At 36.4% G+C, this 20,059-nt stretch overlaps 1 protein-coding gene and 2 long non-coding RNA genes across 3 annotated transcripts in view; 1 reads left to right on the top strand and 2 right to left on the bottom strand.

Moving 5' to 3' along the window:
- The window catches only part of LOC116720590 (uncharacterized), a 957,300-nt gene that overhangs the window by 699,009 nt on the left and 238,232 nt on the right, over positions 1 to 20,059 (bottom strand). The gene's annotated exons all lie outside the window — the stretch shown is intronic.
- LOC116720582 (uncharacterized) overlaps positions 1 to 20,059 on the bottom strand; it is a 44,969-nt gene that overhangs the window by 11,486 nt on the left and 13,424 nt on the right. Inside the window, exons 2-4 of the long non-coding RNA XR_004339417.1 lie at positions 19,879 to 19,884; positions 17,556 to 17,559; positions 11,182 to 11,293 (exon numbers count right to left, since the gene is read on the bottom strand). This is a non-coding gene — a long non-coding RNA (uncharacterized LOC116720582). The remainder of the gene's footprint in view (positions 1 to 11,181; positions 11,294 to 17,555; positions 17,560 to 19,878; positions 19,885 to 20,059) is intronic.
- Positions 1 to 20,059, top strand: part of LOC116720384 (copine-9-like) — a 92,563-nt gene that overhangs the window by 66,161 nt on the left and 6,343 nt on the right. Inside the window, exons 15-19 of the mRNA XM_032563633.1 lie at positions 1,796 to 1,977; positions 3,509 to 3,636; positions 8,787 to 8,889; positions 10,587 to 10,644; positions 14,251 to 14,324. Of these exons, the coding sequence (XP_032419524.1) occupies positions 1,796 to 1,977; positions 3,509 to 3,636; positions 8,787 to 8,889; positions 10,587 to 10,644; positions 14,251 to 14,324 (545 nt within the window). The remainder of the gene's footprint in view (positions 1 to 1,795; positions 1,978 to 3,508; positions 3,637 to 8,786; positions 8,890 to 10,586; positions 10,645 to 14,250; positions 14,325 to 20,059) is intronic.

Below are 20,059 nucleotides of genomic sequence, written 5' to 3'. Positions count from 1 at the left end.
CATCTGTATCATGTTTCAGTTGATTCAACTTGGATCAAAAATCCATAAAAAATACAACTGAAGATTTGTGACTTGGGGATGTGGAAGACAAAACATTTTTAATAATACAGACAACCTCCCACTAAGCATTCGCTGCCTCCCTTCTCCTGTCCAATACAGCGTTGAACTGTCAGTCACGCAGCTATCCATGCGCTGCATTTGAGGTTTTTCATTCCTTGCAGTTGCCATTTTACTGCACCATCTCAGTTCTTTTATTTCCTTGCTACATATTGGACTCGTTTCGTGTTAGACTCTGTGTACAATTATCTGCAGAAGTCATGGATGAAATTATGGCAGGTCATGAAAGGTGCATGAAGCTGCAGGGGAGGACTCCTGTGATTGATGCAGTGGTTTCATACTGATAGCTGTGAAAAAAAAAACTTTCATTTAATTTTGTCTAGCAGCTGGTGATCACAGATCTCACCTGCTTTGTTTCCTCCAGGCTGAACAGCCATATTCTACTCACTCCACATCCTTTTTATTCAATGTTTTGTTTGGATGGGGATTCATTTCAGAATTCACATCAAACTCTTGAATACATTAGGATATTATTAAGAAGTTCATTTCAGCAACTCTATCGTTAAGTGAAATACATTATATAGATTAATGCCATATAGATTGATGCTTTCAAGCTTTTATGTTAATTATGTTGATTTTCAGCTAATGAAAACGTGACATTTAAGATTCATGAGGTTATATTATGACAGAGAAATAGAGCTCTGCTAAGAAAATAAAAAAAGTACAATTACAAGAATAAACTCATAATAATATGAATTTAAACATATACGAGAATAAGAAAATAATAGGAGGAGAGACTTGGAAAATTATGACTTCATTCTCGTATTATTGACTTCAGTCTCTAAATATTACAACTTTATTTTTGGTTGAGTTTATTCTCGTATAATTATGCCTGTATTGTCACAATATTATGACTTTATTCTTCCAGTCCTACAACTTTATTCTTGTATTATTTCAACTTCATTCTCATATAAAGTCGAGTATTCTTGCAACATTATGACTTTATTCTCTTCATATTATGACTTTCTTCCTGCACAAGTTTATCTTCATAATAACTTAATTCTTAATTTCTTCTTAGTATGGTTGTAAAACTCCTTTGAAAAATATGGCATAAGACCAATAAAAAAAACACTTTTAACACAAAAATTTGGGCTTAATGAAAAGCTTGTGTAATTCCTGCTTAAAGGTTGTAATTTCAAAACTGTACTTTTTATCTGACCAACGAACCCCATCAACCTTATTTAATAGATGGAATATTACAATTTCTTGTTTTTTGCAATTTGACCAGATTGGTCATTTAGCTAATTTAACCCTATTTTATTACAATATGTACATCGCTCTCTAAGGCCATTTCTCTGGAACCGTGTTTTAGCGAATTAGCGATTCCATAATCAACCACTTATGCTTTACCTTTAAGATGTTTTTTAAGCCCTTGTTGTTTGGGAAGGCACACTCACACCATGATGATAACCGCACAAAAACAAAAGCAAGCAAGATTAAATGAAAAATCAAAACACACCAATTTCCAGCCTTTGCTGTAAATTTAAAATCCTTTCACTATTCTGCTCATGACATTAAGAACATGAAAAGTTGTTATCCTAATTTATGCGAAAATCCACTTAGATCTGTTGCTGGCCAAACATGCAGTGTGACGTAGGGGCAAACCCTGTTACAGCATGGAGATATTTCCTTTGGTCATGCCTATTGCGTTGTCTTTGGGGTGTGTGTGTCTTCTAAGGTAACCCGTCCCAGCCCACCTCCCTCCACTATATGAGTCCCTACCAGATGAATGCATATGCCATGGCCCTGAAAGCAGTGGGGGAGATTATCCAGGACTACGACAGTGACAAGCTCTTTCCTGCCTACGGTTTTGGAGCTAAGCTGCCCCCTGATGGCAAAATCTCCCACGCCTTCCCACTGGTAAGACGGACACACGCACACAAAATATATAAATTCACACTTGCGGAGCACGTCCGTGCAGTCGGCTTGGGCCAAGACGTGTGGCTACAACAACAGCTGGGCATACGAGTTGAGACGATAGCTCATCTGCCTGCCAGCGGGAATCTCCCGGCAACCCCTCTACTTCCTCCCGGCTCCCTCCCGAGGGGATGAAGGCAGACTGTCAAACATTGCTGGATGCTACGCTGAAGTAAAACTAAGGGATGTGTATCGTTAGATACAAGCTAACTCTTGATGACTACAAACTTTTTATTGTACAGGCAAAGATTATTAGGCAAATGAACACAGAATTGTAAAGGAATGCTTCAAATTCAGTAGTTTTTTTTATTGTATTATAGATGAATATGTTGTCGCATGTTATGATGGAAATAATTAGAAACAGATTTACTTTTAACTCTTCACCACAAACTTTTACATTAAAATACCTGTTTTTTTAACAGCCAGAGACAGTGGTGTACACATTTCTTGCTATGTGGGTAAACATTCAGAAGCTAAAGTGCTCATGGGAAGCCCGGGATGTTTAATTTTTTTTTATTTTTGGAAAACTCAAAAATAGCAGTAGTCTCCAAAATGTCTGAAGATCTTAACCCAAGTTCTTATGGAGGACCTATCCTGCCAAAAACAAGAAGTAAGATACAACAAGAACAACAAAAAATGTGAAAAAAAATAAGGAATAAAATAAGAAAATGCAATGGCTACAAAAAATATAATAACAAATTGTCCTCTCTCTAATATAAAAGAAAAAAAAAAGATATTAAAAACAAAGTTAGAAAAATTATACAGGGATAAATTATAATAGATAAAAAGATACAAATTAACTAAAAAGTATTTTTTTAAGTCTGAGATTTTGATCAGTTTTTTATCTTGTTGCATTTGATGGTACATTAAGTAATTTGTTGAACTATTTTTGTGTTGAGTAATTAACTTATTAAACTTTTATCTATTTATTTCTGAATTGCCTAATAATAGCAGGATTGGTCTTCCGTACATGACAATTCACCTGTTAGCATGACTTTCAATTTCTTACAGAAGCATGAAAAACTGTGTTCCTAAGAGCATTTATTTTTCCTGCTGATAAGGGTGTAAGAAAATGGATGGGATAAGTGATGGTCTGAACACAGCGGTGGTTGATTAGATCATTTAACCACCTTCTCTCCTGGTGATCTGTCAGAGTTGGTTTATGGGTCATCTATGTTTTTTTCTTTTTAACTGAACAAAAATACACCAAATTCTGTAGTACATCTTCGTATTAAATTGTCAAAGTCAAGCTAGCATGGCTGACCTTTGTCCCTCTCCCTAGCTATTTTTTTAATTAAAACTTTTTTCCTGATTTATGAAATGTGATACCGTTGAACTTTATCTAGTAGTCATAGTGTTGACAGTATCAATTAATTGCATCATATCTATACACAATTGCCCTGTTTCCATTAGCGTAGTTTCCTTCCTATGTGTTTGCCTGTGTGTCTCCATATTGTTCTTCTCCGTGTTGCAGAATGGCGACAGCGATCAGCCAAACTGTGTGGGCATAGAGGGAGTTCTGGAGGCCTACTTCCAGAGCCTGAGGACAGTGCAGCTGTATGGACCCACCAACTTCGCACCAGTTATCAACAAAGTAGCAAAGTAAGCTCAAAGGAATCCAACATTTTACACTGATACACATTCATTTCAAACGAATCCCACCACTTCTAGCTTATGGCTAGATATCAAGTCAAAGATCAGAATAGCTTGGGGAGGGCTGTGACTGTTTAATTCTTATTTTAATATCTGAACTTAAAGGATTGAGAAGTGCATCTATTTTTTCACAAATTTCTCTCTCTTGGTCTGTTCTTGTTTAACAAAATGGTAGACTTTTTAAAATGAATTTCAAAACTGTTTAGGACAGATCATTCAGCAGTTATACACCTACCACAGAAAGGGGGTGTACTTTCTTTTTATCTTGACTGAGCTAAAAAGATTATAGCTTCATAAAAGGTATCAGTAAAAAATCCCACATCCCCAAAAACTAGGACTTTTCTTAAATTTAAGGAGTGAAGTGGTGTAAGACATTTGTGTTGGTTTTACCTTTTGTGCTCATTTATTAATTTTTCATAATTAATTTGCACTTTATTCCATTGATATCCATGTTTAGCAGAAGTTCAACATTGTTGGTAAAATCACCTTAAAGTTGGATGACAGACATGTTCCCAGAACATATCATCACTGTTGGTTTCCCAAAATAAACTAAAGAGGCAACAAACAACACAATTTATTAGGTTTTGCTTCTGTTTAAAGACATTAGTGAATTCTATAGCCTGTGAAGTTTTTGTTTAAATGATGTCTAATTTGACTCCCCATACCAGGCAGTGCAGCATGCTAAAAGTTGTTTTTGTTATTGTCTCTTCTAATCACATGAGACGCAGACCAAAATGGATTGAAGTAAATTCTCGACTGTTTCCAGTAAATCCTGTGACTAATGCAAGTTTTTTTTTCTGTTAGTATTTTGCTGGTGCAGGCTTTTCCCGCATTAAAATTTGTTTACAGTGTCCTCCTCTTCTGTTTGGGGAGTGGAGATCTTTTCATTATCCCTCAAACTTATCTGGGATTTCCCTTCAGACACTGTCGTGCTTGTCTCCTAATCTAGATTCTTGGAGCAAACGCCATGTTTATGTCCCACAATTCTTCAGTTTGGAGCTTTTTTGTGGACTGGTAGTTGAAAGTGTAATAGACTTTTACAATACATGACGTGGTAAGTTTTTGTCAGACAGAAAAGACTGCTGAAACAAGTATCATCCTGCACATGGTTTACCATTTTTGGATTTGACCTGTTGGATTTCTGGAGGACATATGTCATAATATATATGTAAAAGTTTTCAAATAATTCATAATTCATCTTTTTTTTTACACAAACCATATTCTTTAACAGAGTGTTGTTCAATTTTGAGAGCCACAGGAGACATTGTTCTGACATAAAGAGCCTGGATGTCCCACTTACACTTTGAGAGAATTTACCACTTTAACCTTAGAGAACTTATTGTGACAAGTGTCTGACATTATAATCTTTATGGCCTATACTTCTTAGAGATTTATCACTTCATATAACACCAGAAAATGTCTTAGCTTTAATGGCATAAATGTATGACTTTAATGAATGATAGAAATAAATAAATAATTCTTGCAAATTTACAACATTTTGACATCAGAGCATATTCAAGTTATTACTTGTAGTGATGTGAAATATTTGGTGGAATTTGTACATCTTTGTCTGCTTTTATCTACATTGGCCCTAGTACTCACTGTAAGTCATAATCTTGGAATATTTTTGACGCAGTAATAGTAAGAATTGCTTTTCTGTTTAAAAAATTAGCTCATGCTATATATGCTTAGCATGAGCTATAATGGCAGGACTACTAACATGTTAATTTTGAGTAATTGACTGAATAAGTCTGTGTGGAGACTTAAACACACTGAAAATTTTAATGCAGTTAATCATGTTCTTTTTTTTGTTTTTACATACAAAAGCCGGAACCTTTGTGCTCACACGTTTCTGGTACGTCAGTAAATCTGACACATGAACGACATCCACATAAAGCAGTAAAGGACAGTGAAGCTGCTTCTCTCAGACCACTGAGGCTTCATTTAGCTTCAACAAACAATCTGATGGGACGCTGGAAGAGATTATTGTTGTGCGCTAAAAGGAGTTAGCCTATCAGAGAAGCTATTCAAGCCTAAAATAGCATCTCAATGCTAAACATGTAGCAGCAGCACATAAGTGCCAACGCTAATGTCAGAGTCCACACTCCACATTTCCAAAGACGTCACATAAATAATCCGGAGGTCCTGAAAATCTGAATGGGTGGAATAACACTTTGAACCAGTCTGATGGTTGGAAAACATATTAAAAACAATAAATATATTTTTGTTGCGCTCATTTATATGTTTATTTATTCAAAGCTATAGCAGCAAAAAGGTTTTTTTTAAATTAAAAATGTTGCTTATTTTGTTCTCAATTAAAATGTGTGAGAAAATAACTTTCTTTTGCAGAAAGAACTGTGTTCATCAAGAAAAGACATGTGGTTTTTGTTTTTGTCAAGATTACGCAGAGATTCTATGACTAATTTTTTTATTCTAACAATGAAGCTAAAAATCTCTTTGAAGGCATCAAAACGATTCTTTAATCGACCAATTTCTGCCTTAAGCTACAAAAATCAGAGGACACATTACGCTGTCAATGGAAAAGCCCATTAAATGATTATTATTCTCTACCTTGGAGGCCCTAATTGTTCACCTCTGATACAGAACTGATCCTCCAACAAAAAATCCTTTTTAAGTGATGTGAGGTGGAGGAGGCTTTGACGGAAAAGTCACTCAGACTCACATTTCACTGACTTGTCATTCAAAAGGTGGTTTTGGCGGAAGCATGACCTGCTTCTTCATTATAAGATTCTAAACGGGAGCATCATTTAGCAAATGAACACGCTCTATTAAGCATCGTCTGTCTTTATCAAATTGTCAATGGTCTTTCAGTTCAGAAAAAAAGAAAAAAACATGAATAGAAACTGTTTATAATTTCTGCTGTAAACCTCTTCCTGCAGTTTTTAATTAAAAGAGCAGTTCAGTGAAACTAAAGCAGGGTGTTGTTTTAATATTTTGTTAAGTGAGTGGATTGAATTATTAGGCTGCCTTCTCTTTTGTCCATGTTCTGGTAGGAGAACTGTCCATGTTGAAACTGAACTCATTTACCGTCATGTATTTCACATGAATATCATTAATGTCTGGAAACATCAGAATTAACCAAGAACATCTAAAAAAGGGAATTCAAATCGAATGCTTGGATTACAATAGGCATTTTTCTGAGTGGATTGTAAAAATGGAATACAATCTGCTTTCCTGGAAACTTATTGAATATCCCATTAAAATTCATAATGGAAACTGTGAAGAGGAAAACTGTCGTCCTTTCTAGTGGAGCATTAGTTCAGTCCTGCATTGAGGGAGTAGACAATAGCCGCTGACGTTTGAATAGGACCGTTTCTCCAGCTGGAAGTATTTATTTCATGGACGCCCTATTTTCTTTCTCTGTTGTCTACAAGTGTTTGTTTGTGGCTTACCTTCGGCATCGAAATGTGTCCAGTCCCTTGATAAAAACAGCGTTGTCTCTTTGTTAAACCAGCTTTTGCTGAATTTAAATGAGGCTGAGGAGTTTCCCGATGCTTTCATTTGAGGAAGAAAAACAACACAATGCAGTAATTCTTTTTGTTCAGCCAATAACATCAAGGAGTATCTGAGTCATTGTTTGTGTCGGCACTAAATTGTCAGGAATGCAGAGAGCTAGGTGTTTAACCATAACGCTTGTTTATTCCTTGTTTTAATATGAAAAATATGTTGTTGTTTTTACCATCCAGCCATTCCTAATCTTGGACAGAGCTTGAGTGGTATCAGTTCTTGCTCTTCTTTTTTTTTTTTTTTGCAAGAAAGCACCAACTATAACACTGGGAAATGATCTTTATTGGCTGGAGGCGAGCTTACTGAGACCAAACCAGTTAAAATGTATGAGTCTCATGAAAACCAGCAACCATATAAAATGCTTTAAACACCGTCTTCAAGACTTTGGAGTTAGTTTAGTTTTATTGAACCTAATCTGTGTAAAACAAGAGAAAGCACTGAGGTTTCTTATGAAAAGAAAGTTTAGTAACAAAAACTGAAGCTGAGCAAATATTTTCATAAAAAGAAATTAATTAGTGATTAAATTCACAAAGTTCTCCCCTCCTGGACTTTGTAATTTCTCAGAGTTTCGTGTCTCTGGTAAGGCACAGATCCACCAGTGAACCGAAGCGTTCGCTACGTCAGAACTTATTCAGCAAATGTGTTTCCAAAACTCTCTTTTGGAAACACAAAACTCTCACCTCAAGCAAATGTAAACTTTGTGCACGATTGAAGAAGCTATTTCAAATTCTGCCGTTTCCAGCAACCTTTTCCAAAGTGATATTTCAAAATGCACATAAAAAACATTAACAGACACACAGCTAATATGTTCCACAGAGCTGATTTTATAGCTGCTGTTTTAAGCTGAATTTATAAAGATTGATTGTTATTTTGTTATAAGCCTGATGGTGTTTATAAGTCCTGACTGAAACAGAATCTACCATCATAAGCACACTTCATAAACACCAATCAAAGCCTTGAAGTGCCAGTTAGCATCAGAGGTTTGATGAAAACTGATGGTGGTATAAAACAGCATTTAAATATTTTGTAAAAATCATATTGCAACACATTGGATAGAACAGATGTTTTAAGAAAGTTAATGACAACTTTATTGTTTAATAGAACCATGTAACAACTGTGGTTAGGGTTACGAGACGAGGGTTATCTATGATGCTCCAGATGAGTGACCAATAATTAGAACCTACTTATAAATTAGCAAAAATTATGTTGAAAATTTTTACCTCAGGTCAAGGAAGTAGAAATGTTTGCTTGTACAAATCAAAGAAATAATAGTTTGTTTTTTGTTGCATTGCTATAAACAACTAAAACAGTCATGCCAGCCAGACCTTTTTATTTTGCTGGCTGCATTTACTTGAACAGTGTCCAAGCTTTGTACATTTTTTTTAATAACATTATATATTGTCATAACCCAACATTGCCCTACATATACACTATGTTAGATTTTCAGAACTTGATTCAACCTCTTTCCTCTTCCAGAGGGTGCAGGTGCTCTTTGAGTTTATGTGCCTCATCAGAATGTGAGCTTTAAACCGTGTGTGTGTGTGTGCGCGTGTGCGTGTGTGTGTCCCCAGCTGTGCAGCAGAGATTACAGATGGCTCTCAGTACTTTGTCCTGCTGATGATCACAGATGGAGTGATATCTGACATGGTCCAGACCAAAGAGGCAGTGGTCAACGTGAGTGAACTAACACACATCTACACACAACACACACAACACATGTACAACACATGGAAGAAGAAGCAAAGAAACAAAAGAAAACACAGCTAGAACCTGATGGGTTACAGTCCTGTCATCTCAGTTAGCCATAATATTTATGTATATCGTTGTGTCCCTTCATTGTGTTTTTTGTGCTGCTAGAAAATGAGGCAGGGTATTTTCTGACAATAGTGTTTTTATTTATTTGGTTTGGATAAAAACCTGCTGCCTGCCAGGGAAATATTTCGAGATAATTGCTTTGACCCTCAAAATGTTCCAGCCGTAAAACATTAAAAATAGTGTTGACATCTCATTGAACCTTGGCTATAAGCATTTTTCAGGGTGTTGCGTCAGTTTAAAAGCCTTCCCCAAAGTGAAGCTGCAATACATCCTTCAGCTTACGTCTGAAAATTCCAGGATGTTTTCCTGAAGGGCTGTTCCTCAGAGTGCAAACACGCCTTTCCCACAAATTAGTTAAGAATCAACCCAGTTAGCTCCCAATAATTGGGACTAAATTGGAAAAACATGACATGTTTTTATCTGGGGTTTTTTCTGTTTTTTTCTTGCTTTCAGAGTTTTCATCAAAACTAGTTACAGTTTGTGTTCACAGGAATTTACATGTCAACACAAACGATGTGCTTGTTGGTTGTAGGGCGATAGCCTCAATGGGATTTCTTGATTCTTGCAAGTTTCTAAGTTTCCTTGATCGAAAATGCAAACACTCGACGATTTAAGCCGTTACTACTTATCTGGTTTGATTGGAGAAGATTGAGTTAGTTGTCAGAGGGTGAGGCAGTCGCTATTTGGAAATGTTGAGAGAATAGGACAGAAGTAGCCTGGTAGCCAGATGTTTTAATTTCTTCAGAAGGTCTGGATCCTCGGCTATTGAGAAACGATTCCTTGATGGAGGCGTAGGCTATGATGAAATTTGAAATGATTGGATCTGATTTTACCCATTTGCTAACATTTAGCAGTGACGTACTGTATGTACCATTGCAACTACATTATAAAGCTTACTGGAAATTGTGTGTGCTGTAAGTGGGAAGTAGGGCCACAACGTCTTTGCCACCAATAAAATCTTTTAAACATTCCGTTTGTGCCCATTTTAATTACTCAGTGTTTGGAAGCGTGGCCAACACAGACTGAACGGCTTCTTTCACTTCGTCCACTGCCATCGCCACACTACTACCATAGGCAGACCACGATTCTAAAACAGTGCAGAAAATCTACACAGAGCAGTAGGAAGGCAATATCGAGGCTAAAGCAAAAGGAATTGATCTCAACAATGAGTCTTAGGTGGGTTTCTTTCTTGGCGGATGACTTTAAAGTTCTTATGTGACTTTTATCATCATCAGTGTAGCAGATAGATCGGGGCTTTCGGCTGTAGACTTTACACTGATCTTTTGGGGGTAAAAACGTTGTTGAGCCAATAAGTGAAAGGAACTCATCAGCCTCTGCTTTTCACATCCAGATGGTATCGATTTTGACACAAAACAGTGTCTTTGAATAACTAATTTTTCTAGTATCAATTATATTGACGTATTGGTTACATTGACAAGCCTAACGACCAGTCGACTTAATAAACTCAAATTATAAAGTTGATCAAACTCAACATCTCCACACATCTGCTGAATTTAAAATGTAAACAATCTTTAATATCTGTGTCTTTTTAACAGGCAGCATTACTTCCTCTGTCCATAATCATTGTTGGTGTCGGCCCTGCTGAGTTTGACGGTGAGCAGAATAGTTTTTTATTATGAGTAAACATGACAGAGAAGATAAAATGGCTGTAGCAGTTTGAATCATCTGCTACTTAACATTTTACACATAAACACATTTTATGCATTTGAAACAAATCGGAGTAGAATATGGGGTTTTCTGCCAGCCAAAAGATTGGCTTTAAAATCCACTCTTTAGTGAGCTAGTGTGAAGACTATTGGTGCCTACATGTCAACAAAAGAAAAGAGCTCTAGAAAATAGTTTATTATTTTCCCCTTGACTCTGGGACTTCCCTATAGAGAGGGTCCAAAGCATAACAATATTAATATCTGGGAGCCTTCAGTACATCTCTGAGGATTTCTTTTGGACTATTACACCTGGACACTACATTTTTCAGGTAAGTTTCTCAGGTGTGTGAGGCTTAGCACCTATTAAAGGAGCAGGTTTAGTGCCATTTTATAGCACAGTCACGTAACTATGTTACATTCAGTTGTTAAAAAATTCTATATATGTCAAATATGATTAAAAATAAATTTGACTACGTAATTTCACGCTTTGAAATTGGGTCTCTGTCTCTTTAAAAACTCCTGCTCTTTCTGAAACTCCACCTTCAGGAAGTCATAACATCGCTCTTCTATTAACCCTTCAATAATATTTTTATCAGCTGGAGGTTATTTGATTAAAAGGGCAGTATTATGTATAATCTATATTTTTGAGCTTTACATCATGGTATAATGTTATTCCCTCATCAAAAACATACCTGGAGTGTCGCCTTGATAATTGAGAAATCCTTTCATCTCCATGGCAACCATTCACCTTTGCAAAATGCCTGAGTGGACCTACCTCTGCCTTCGAGCTCAGCATGCGCAGTTCCACCAGGTGTTTGCTAATTGCTGCTGGCTAGTTTAAAGGAGCTGAGTGGAGGAGTCATGGGGAGGACTGCTCTGTGAAGTGGAAGCTCAATAGCTTGAAAACTGTAGCTTCCAGGAGGAGCTGCGTCTCGAAGGCAGAAGTTGAGCAAGTAAAAACGGACATACAGAGTCATATTAAAACTGACAAATCGCTTTAACAATTCCTCAGTCAAGCCTTTGTTTCTCATGGTTGTCCTGCTCTTCCTGCTTTGGTGTCCTTCCTTAAAAAAAATCATGATGAAGCAGTTCAGAAACAGTCTTAATTAAAATAATTGGAGCTGTTCAGTCAGTTGCCACAGTTAATAAACACAATAATTTACAAAAGCATTCATATCCCCGAACATCTTCCACATATCGAGACATTATAATCACAAATCTTGATGCATTTCATTGGGATTTTATGTGACCAACACAAATTAGAAGATATTTGTACAGCAGAAGGAATGTGATACAACTCAAAGAAGGTACATAAAATGAGCTTTTATCAATCTGATTATTAATTAATCTTAATAACAGATTCAAAACTGTAAAGCTCACATATCTATTAGTTTAATAATTTAGCAGAAATAAGGTTTTTGATTTGAAAATGTTGCTTTTTTATCAATTCACTGTTTTTGATTAAAATGTGATTAATTAGTTACACATTCTGCCATTAGCTTGATTTAAAAATGTTCTAGTCTACATAGTTCTACGGAAATACGTTGACAACAAAAAGTAAGAGGGAATTGTACTATTGAGAATAAATACATCAACAGTGTGTCCTATAGATGAATCGGTGAAATAAAAAGTAAGCCCTGAAAAAAAAGACATCCGCTAGAAAAGATCAGGCTTTTACATTCCAGCATCACTCAGTCTAAGAAACACAGAAGTGATGTTTAAGAGCAGAAAAAAAATCATTTAACTGTGACCTTGACTTTGGCTTGACTCTGAGGGGCTCAAACGGGAAAGCTGCCAGAGCAGCTGTGACATAATGACTTCTTTATGTTCATTAATGCTCCGCTCCCCGTCCTGGAAGAAACGCTGTGGAAGGTCCATGAAGTCAAGTGTGTGGCCTCCACACAGCCTTTAGATCAATGAATTATTTCTCAGAGGGGACTGCTGAAGTGAGAGTGTGCACAATCTGTTTCAGATCAGGAGGGTGTAGCAACTTCACACTTCATCACGGTGTCGTATGGCCTATTATTTCCCACTTGTTTAAGTAATCAAGTGGCAGGAGGGTTGCGAAAGCACCAAGGTGTGTTGAAGGTCATGATGTCAATAGTACCTTACAGTCTTTGTGGCTCTTTTTTTCTTTTCAAATTATTTCTGAACATGACTTCATGCAATAGTGTTTCCTTGGAATGTTTTCTGACTCTGTAGGAGTTCTTACTAATGCAGCTTCACATTGTGCATCACTATCTTTTTATGGCAGTACCGCACTTTTAGGTTACTCACTGCCTTTATAGTGCAAACTATCATTTAGATTTAGCTCTTCATGTACGAGAACAAATTTTCTCCAGCTGTTTGTGCCAAACTATAGGCTTAACCAAAAATATATATACTTCTTTTTTCTCGCTCTCTGTGTCAGCTAAGCTACACACAGACTCGTCAACACAACCCAGTGATAACTCGACTAGTGTGTCAGAATTCAACATCAAAAAATACACTTACGTTTCCCACACAAGGAACAGAACATTCAGTTTGTTACAATATTATGTTTTCTTTCAAACTTCATGTTTTTTTTTTTTTGTTGTTTTTTTTTACGATTATTAAAAAGTGATTATCTGAATACAGAGGTGGTTGATTAGCTAAATTAAACACCTGCTTTACTGGTGATCTGTATAGTTTGTGTTTGGGTCACCTTTGTTTTTTAGCTCACAGCAAATTCCACAGCACATCTACATGTTAAGTTTTCAAAGTCAAGCTAGCATAACTGACCTATTTCACTCTCCCTCTCATTTTTTTAATTAAAACTTTTTCTTTATCTTCTAATCTAGTTGTTGTAGTGTTGACAGTTAGTAGCAAAGACCTGTGCCCCTTTTTCTAATATATATCACATGTAAATTTATGACTAATGGTAGCCATCATGATCAAACAGCTTTCTGCCCTCCAGCAGGGAGCTTGGGCATGTAGTCATGTTGCAATGTGTCTATAAAAGAAACCCTGGGAGAGACTGATAAACCTTTAAATAATGTAACAATTTTAGTCAACTTAAATTCAGATTTTCTAATAGTAAATATCTTTGCTTGTCTTTATTTGTAATAGAGCATAGATGGAAAATAATAAATCATTCAGATTTTGAAGTTATGAAACTGATTAATTTTGATTATTTTATGACCTGAAAAAACTACACTGATTAATCATGCTACATTCAAGCTGAACGTTTTGCGAGGCCAGCTCAAAGAATCATCTGCAATCAGACACAATTTTATAACTAGCTATAGTTACAGAAAGTCCTGGTGCTGCCACAGTGTTACAACAGAATTTTCCCAATGAGTGGTCTAACTATATTTTCCAACCAGTGTGATTATGCCCTATTTTTTTTTCATGAGGAATCCTATTTTCCATGTGTAAAGAGGTGTGTGTACCTGTTCCCAGTCCCCATGACGTGTCCCACTTCAGCAATTACGCATTGAACATGCAAAATCAACACCCCAAAGCTTCTTTTATTCTCTCCCCCGGTGGCTCCAGCACTGAATCATTTTCCCTGTGTCGCTGTCTGTCCTTTCAGCGATGGAGGAGCTTGATGGAGACGAGGTGAGAGTATCCTCCAGAGGACGTCTTGCTGAGAGAGACATTGTTCAGGTACTCCTCATGATTATATTTAAATTTGCAGGTTTGTCACAACCGCTTTTCGGCAAAAAGAAAAACCACAGGGGGTACATGCCCCCGAAGAGAGTGGGTCACATTTACATCAGGCATTCAAACACACTATAATATGACAACTGAGAGAAAATAAGCAGGCCTACATTAATGTTTAGTTATATGGTTGAATATGGTTACTGTAGTCTTACTTTTTTTCAGAGTTGGAAAACTGATGTCTCAAGAATATCCAGCAGGGTCCTTTAATCATGTCTTTTTAACTCGTTCAGCAGTTTAAACCCGGATGTGTTACATTGTTAAGTTCACAGGATTGTCTGACAATTTCATATTCAATTCACAAAATGAGTCAAAACACAATAGTGGGTTCACAGAAAGAAGTTGTTCCATAGAATGAGACAAACAGATACGGCTTTTGGTAAAAGTAAGAATCCCCATTTTTGTTTTTACAATAACGATTTTATAAGTTAAACTGTTTTTTATAGAATCTAGTAATAGTGTAGCTACATTAGTGTAGGTTTGACCAGAGGGTGATGTCACATGCAAGGGGTGAATTGAACGCATCATGGAAGAGTGGCAATTTAATCTAATCTGTAATCTCACCAGTGATGTTTGGTGAAATCTGGGGTCAGGTAGTTAGCTACACACATGGAACATTCAAAAACATTTTAAAAAATTGTACTTTCATACTTAACCACAAACCAGACACATTCCTGTTTGCTGAAAAACAGCATGCACTCATAAATTGTCTCACCTTTATAATACAAATGTGACTTGGTAATACAGTCAAAATTTCTAGCATCAAACCATGATTCACACCAACCCCAAACAAACTGGGCTTTCCAGGCAGACCAAGTAAAGTTAGATGAAATGGAAGTAAACAGGAATAGAGAAAGAGAAAGAAAACAAACAGGTATGGATGAGAGGTATGGAGCCTGCTGAGCTCCATTTAAACCAGTAAGACTTCTTCCTCTTAACTGACTCCAGCTAAACTATATTTTCCAACTGGTGTGATTATGCCCTATTCTGCAGAGCGCCAATCTCTGCGCTCTGAGTGGCTAGAGAATCCCACAGCTGTACTGAAATTTTCCAACTTTTTCATTTGAAACGATAACTACAATATTTTCAAGTTCATTCAGGACTCAAGCTTGTCAACTGTTTTTCCGATAGATACAAATTTAATGCCTTCCTGGTAGAAAGTTACTCAGTGGAGCCATGTACTGACTGCCTTTTAGTACATGCATATTTTTGTTTGTTTACTGTCTTAATTTTGTTAAATTATGAGTTAGCAGAACATAGCGCTCATTAAGTAACATCCTGAAGCGCTAAGCCAGACCTTGGGTGTACTGTGAAGCAGACCTCTAATCAGAATGTGTGGAGTATGTTGTAAGCACAATCTCTGTGTTGCTAATTGGGAAAATGGGATGTATAATATTCACTTGACATTTTTAAATTGGATCATTTTCAGTGAAAATAATGAAAGGAACAGTAAATATGAGTAATTATTAATCTTCGGTTGCAGCCTTATGAGTCAAGGATGTGCCTTGTGAGTACGGACAGATAAATAGAGCTTTATTAATAGCTACTGTCCAGAAGGCTCTGCAGGCCAATAGAGGCCAACATAGGCCTCTATCTATCACATCAGATAGAACCCAGATAGTAAAAATACTGGGAGACACACACTTAAAAACTATTAACCTCTTTACTGAGCAAAAACAACAATAACTCAAATGTGAAGGAAACTTGAATAAATTAGGGATGCACAATATATCGGCATTAACATCGGTTCCTTTTTATATTAGTCTTTTGTTAACACATTGGTTTGATAAATTAAATACCGATATTTATTCCACAATGTTGCCGTTTGTTTCTGGAGCGGAGAGGGTTGGTCATGTGGTGTTTGGTCGGTCATGTGAAGGACCAAACAGAAACAATACAAACAGGCAGCTGTGTGGTCACTTTTTTCAGGGTCTCAAAAGGTTAGTGAAATGTGTTGCTTAAATGCGTTATCAGTCATTATGTGTTATCGGCCACAACAGTAACATTTATGTCAGATATCACTGGAATAAATGCTGAAAACAAAAACCAGCAGGCAGGCTGCAGTTACTCAGGTTTTAAAATGGCAAACTGTGTTTGAATTCAGATGGTTTACATCAGATCCATTGCTTTGTTTGGCTACTTACACAAATTTTGTTATTGGTTTCAATAAGTAAACTAAAATTTGGAAAGAAGCATAAATTTCCCCCCAAAAACGACGCAGATCTACTCTGTAAACGAGCAAAATTCAGACACAACATTTACCATTTTAAAACCTCAGAAACTGCTTTTTAAAGCATGGAGCGTTTTCTTCATAACCTCAACTAGGATATTAAACAAAAAAAGGAACATCACTATTTTCTCTGAATTGTATGGTTTTTATTTATAGTTTTCTGTTTCTACTCTGGTGACTTGTTCCTGGTTTTGTCATGATGCAACAAATATATTAGTTCTTTTTAGACATTTGAAATGAATTAATTTAGTAAATAATATATATTTTTATATAACCTATATAAATAAGTCATGTCACAACATACAAGTATATAATTTAATGGTAAAACCAATGCCTATTCAATTCCAACCTGAGATCCACATAGAAAATCCATATTATACCCTTTGAGATCTCACGACATAAAGGGCAATATAATAATAGTATAACTGTAGTTTAATAAATGCTGTCTGTTTTCCAACTAAAGTGTGTGTGATACTTAATGATTTTTCATGAGCTATAGGGATTTTGACAGTATTTTTTAAAATTCCTTTTCTGTATTATGTCCAATTCCATATATAGTTTTGGATTCCTTTTCCTTTACCGCCTGCATTAAGCTTAACACTGTCCTGATAAACACTTGAAAACACTTTGGCATTTATCTGCCAAAAATAGCGATCCTTTACAGGGAACTATAATGGAAGTGGCTAAAAAGCATGTGAAGAAGAGTTCTCAGTGCATTTCCCCCTCAAAGACATTCACCCATTCATTCCATTACCAGATCTAAAATTGCCCATATTCTTTTTGGAAAAAGAAAACTGGTTCTGCTGCGTGTTTTATCGTGAGCAGGCGATAAAACCACATCTGCCAGCAGTTGTTTTGGAGAACCTTTCAGAGATATGAGGAAGCAGATAAAGCGAATCTTGTGGTAACAATGTGCTGTTAAGTATCCAGATGGCAGCGGTGAGGACCGTTCTGTCGGCCTGCAGAGAGTACGATACGATGATAAATGAGTGTTTGTGATGATAAATGCACATAATCATCATCACAGGAATGTTAGGCTTTCATATCATAAACTATCAGTTTGTAGAATCTACTTTGACGTCTTTTTGTCAATGTCTGTTCATTTCCACACATTAAACACCTTTAAGTAAGTAGAATTCTTCACTGTAACTAATAAAATGCTTTTTTTCTTTATGTTGCTTTTACAGTGTATGTCTTATTGTTATTGACCTGGTGATTAAAGCTCTTCTCCCAGCAATGCTAATCACATTTAATCACTCAGTTGCTTTTAACCTTCTAGCTGTGGCTTAACAGGGATATTTAGATTAACAGCAAAAGAAGGGAGTTCAATCACTACACACTATTTTGCATTTAACTGTTTCATTATTTTCATTTGGTGACTGCTTTTGCTCTAACAACACTGATTCTCAGCTAAAATGTTTGGCAGGATGATGGATCTACAACATTTCAGTTCTTTTTGTCAGCATTTCTTTTCCTCCATATTTAACAATTACTATAGAATCTGAAGATTGTACCCTAAAATGTATGAGTGTATTTATAAATACATTCAATGCTGCTCCAACCTGGTTTTGATTGGCTGAACCCCCAATAGCAGAGATAAGGAAGACAGTTGATGCTAGGTTCTACAGTAGCACTGAGACGGTTTCCACTGTTCATACTAAAGCAGATTAAAGTATTTTTTTGATCTTTTAACTACTACAATAGGCAGTTATGAGCATTTTTGAGGTGGTTTAAGTAGTCATGGATTTCAGCTAATCAGTTTTTGTTGTCTGATACTAGCTACTTAGTTTTGTTGTCAGTTCCAGATAATTATTATATTCAGCAATGTCTCAGGAAGCAGCAGTACATATATTTTACATTTTATCAACCAATGAGGAAAAAAGAAATGTTTTTATTTCTAAAGAAATTTTATCAAATGTCTCAAATGTACCTAAACCTACAGAATTTGAAATTTACCACAAAAAATAATAAATAAAAAATCCATATCTCTGCTTGATGCTTTAGTAGCTTTGACAAACTCCTAACACACAAGCAAATCACTGCAAACACTGCAGGTGGTTGATTTGAATCATGAGTGAAGACGGTGGCAGGTTGGAACAAAGGAGGCAAACACACAGCACTGGAAGTCTTAAAGTCTGCAATGGCCAGCAGGCATAGCCTGATGTTCTTGGTACTAACTACTGGATGTGAGTCATTCAGGCTGATTGAGGAATTTTTTGTTTGTTTTTGTGGTGAAAAATTTGAGTTTTTATTCAGGTACAAGAAAAAAGAATTTAAAACAATTCAGAGAAGATATTGAAAAGCTGTTAATGATGATCATTTTTACACTGTAAGTTGTCATTATAGTGGCAGCATTTTGTATTTTCCAGGTATATAGTGGGATTTTATAGCACAATCAAGTAACTATGTTATCTTCAGTTGTTTTAAACATGTATATATCAAATATGACATAAAAGAGATTTGATTTTGCAATTTAACGCCTTGGAATTAGACTTCTGTCTCTTTAAGAAGCTCCTGCTCTTTCAGACACTCCGCCTTCAGGATGTCATGACAACATGATCCTCATGATGCCATTTAGTGTTTTTAGACGTATTGCATGGAGTAGTAGTTCTTAAAATGAGCTCAGAAAACACACTGTTCCACCAGGTGTTTGCTGCTGCCGCTAGTCTGGCGGAGCTGAGTTGGGGGAGTGGCAGGTTAGGGCTGCTCTGTAATGTGGAAGCTCAGCTTAGAGACTGCAGTAGGTAACTTTAATTAGAAAATATATTTTTTAAATATTAAAACTATCATTCTGTGGTGATAGCATAAAATCAGAAAGATAATCTGTGAAAAAAATGAGCTCCTCTTGCTGTGGTTCTACTGCTATCTGCAGAAATACACCGCTCTGGAAGAAACAACCAATCAGAGCCCGGAGGCGGGTCTTAGCGCTGCTCACACTGTCCCTGTCTGCTACGCTGCAGCTAGTTCCCCACACTGGAGAATGCTCAGGTTAGTTAGCATGGCTGCAGATGGAGGCAGATAAACTATTTTTCTGTAATGGTGAGATGTTTTTCTCCACCATTAGCACATTTAACATTGTGTACACGAGATTGATTGACAGCACTAAGACCCTCCTCCTGGCTCTCATTGGTTGTTTCTGACCGGGACTGGAGCATTTCTTTAGACGGCAAAAGCTGCTTTTTTTCACAGATTATCTGTCTCATATTTTACTGTCGCGAAATAATAACAGTTTTAACAAATATGTAAAACAATTATTTTTACAAAAGTTACTCACTGCTGCCTTAAAGAACAACAGAAAATGTAGTTATTTGGACTCTTAAATCATTGAATTTGTTTATTTTAAATTGAAAGGATGTGGCTGTATTAACCCTTGTGTGCAACGCTGGGGGTGTATCAGATCCCGCTTGGCGTAACACGCCCTGCCGGCATGCTGTTACGTGTTATGGTGGTG

The sequence above is a fragment of the Xiphophorus hellerii genome, chromosome 1 (assembly GCF_003331165.1).
Source record: "Xiphophorus hellerii strain 12219 chromosome 1, Xiphophorus_hellerii-4.1, whole genome shotgun sequence".
NCBI classification, from domain to species: Eukaryota; Metazoa; Chordata; class Actinopteri; order Cyprinodontiformes; family Poeciliidae; genus Xiphophorus; species Xiphophorus hellerii.
The sequence above is the reverse complement of the archived record's forward strand: the minus strand, read 5'-3'. Positions and strand labels throughout refer to the sequence as shown.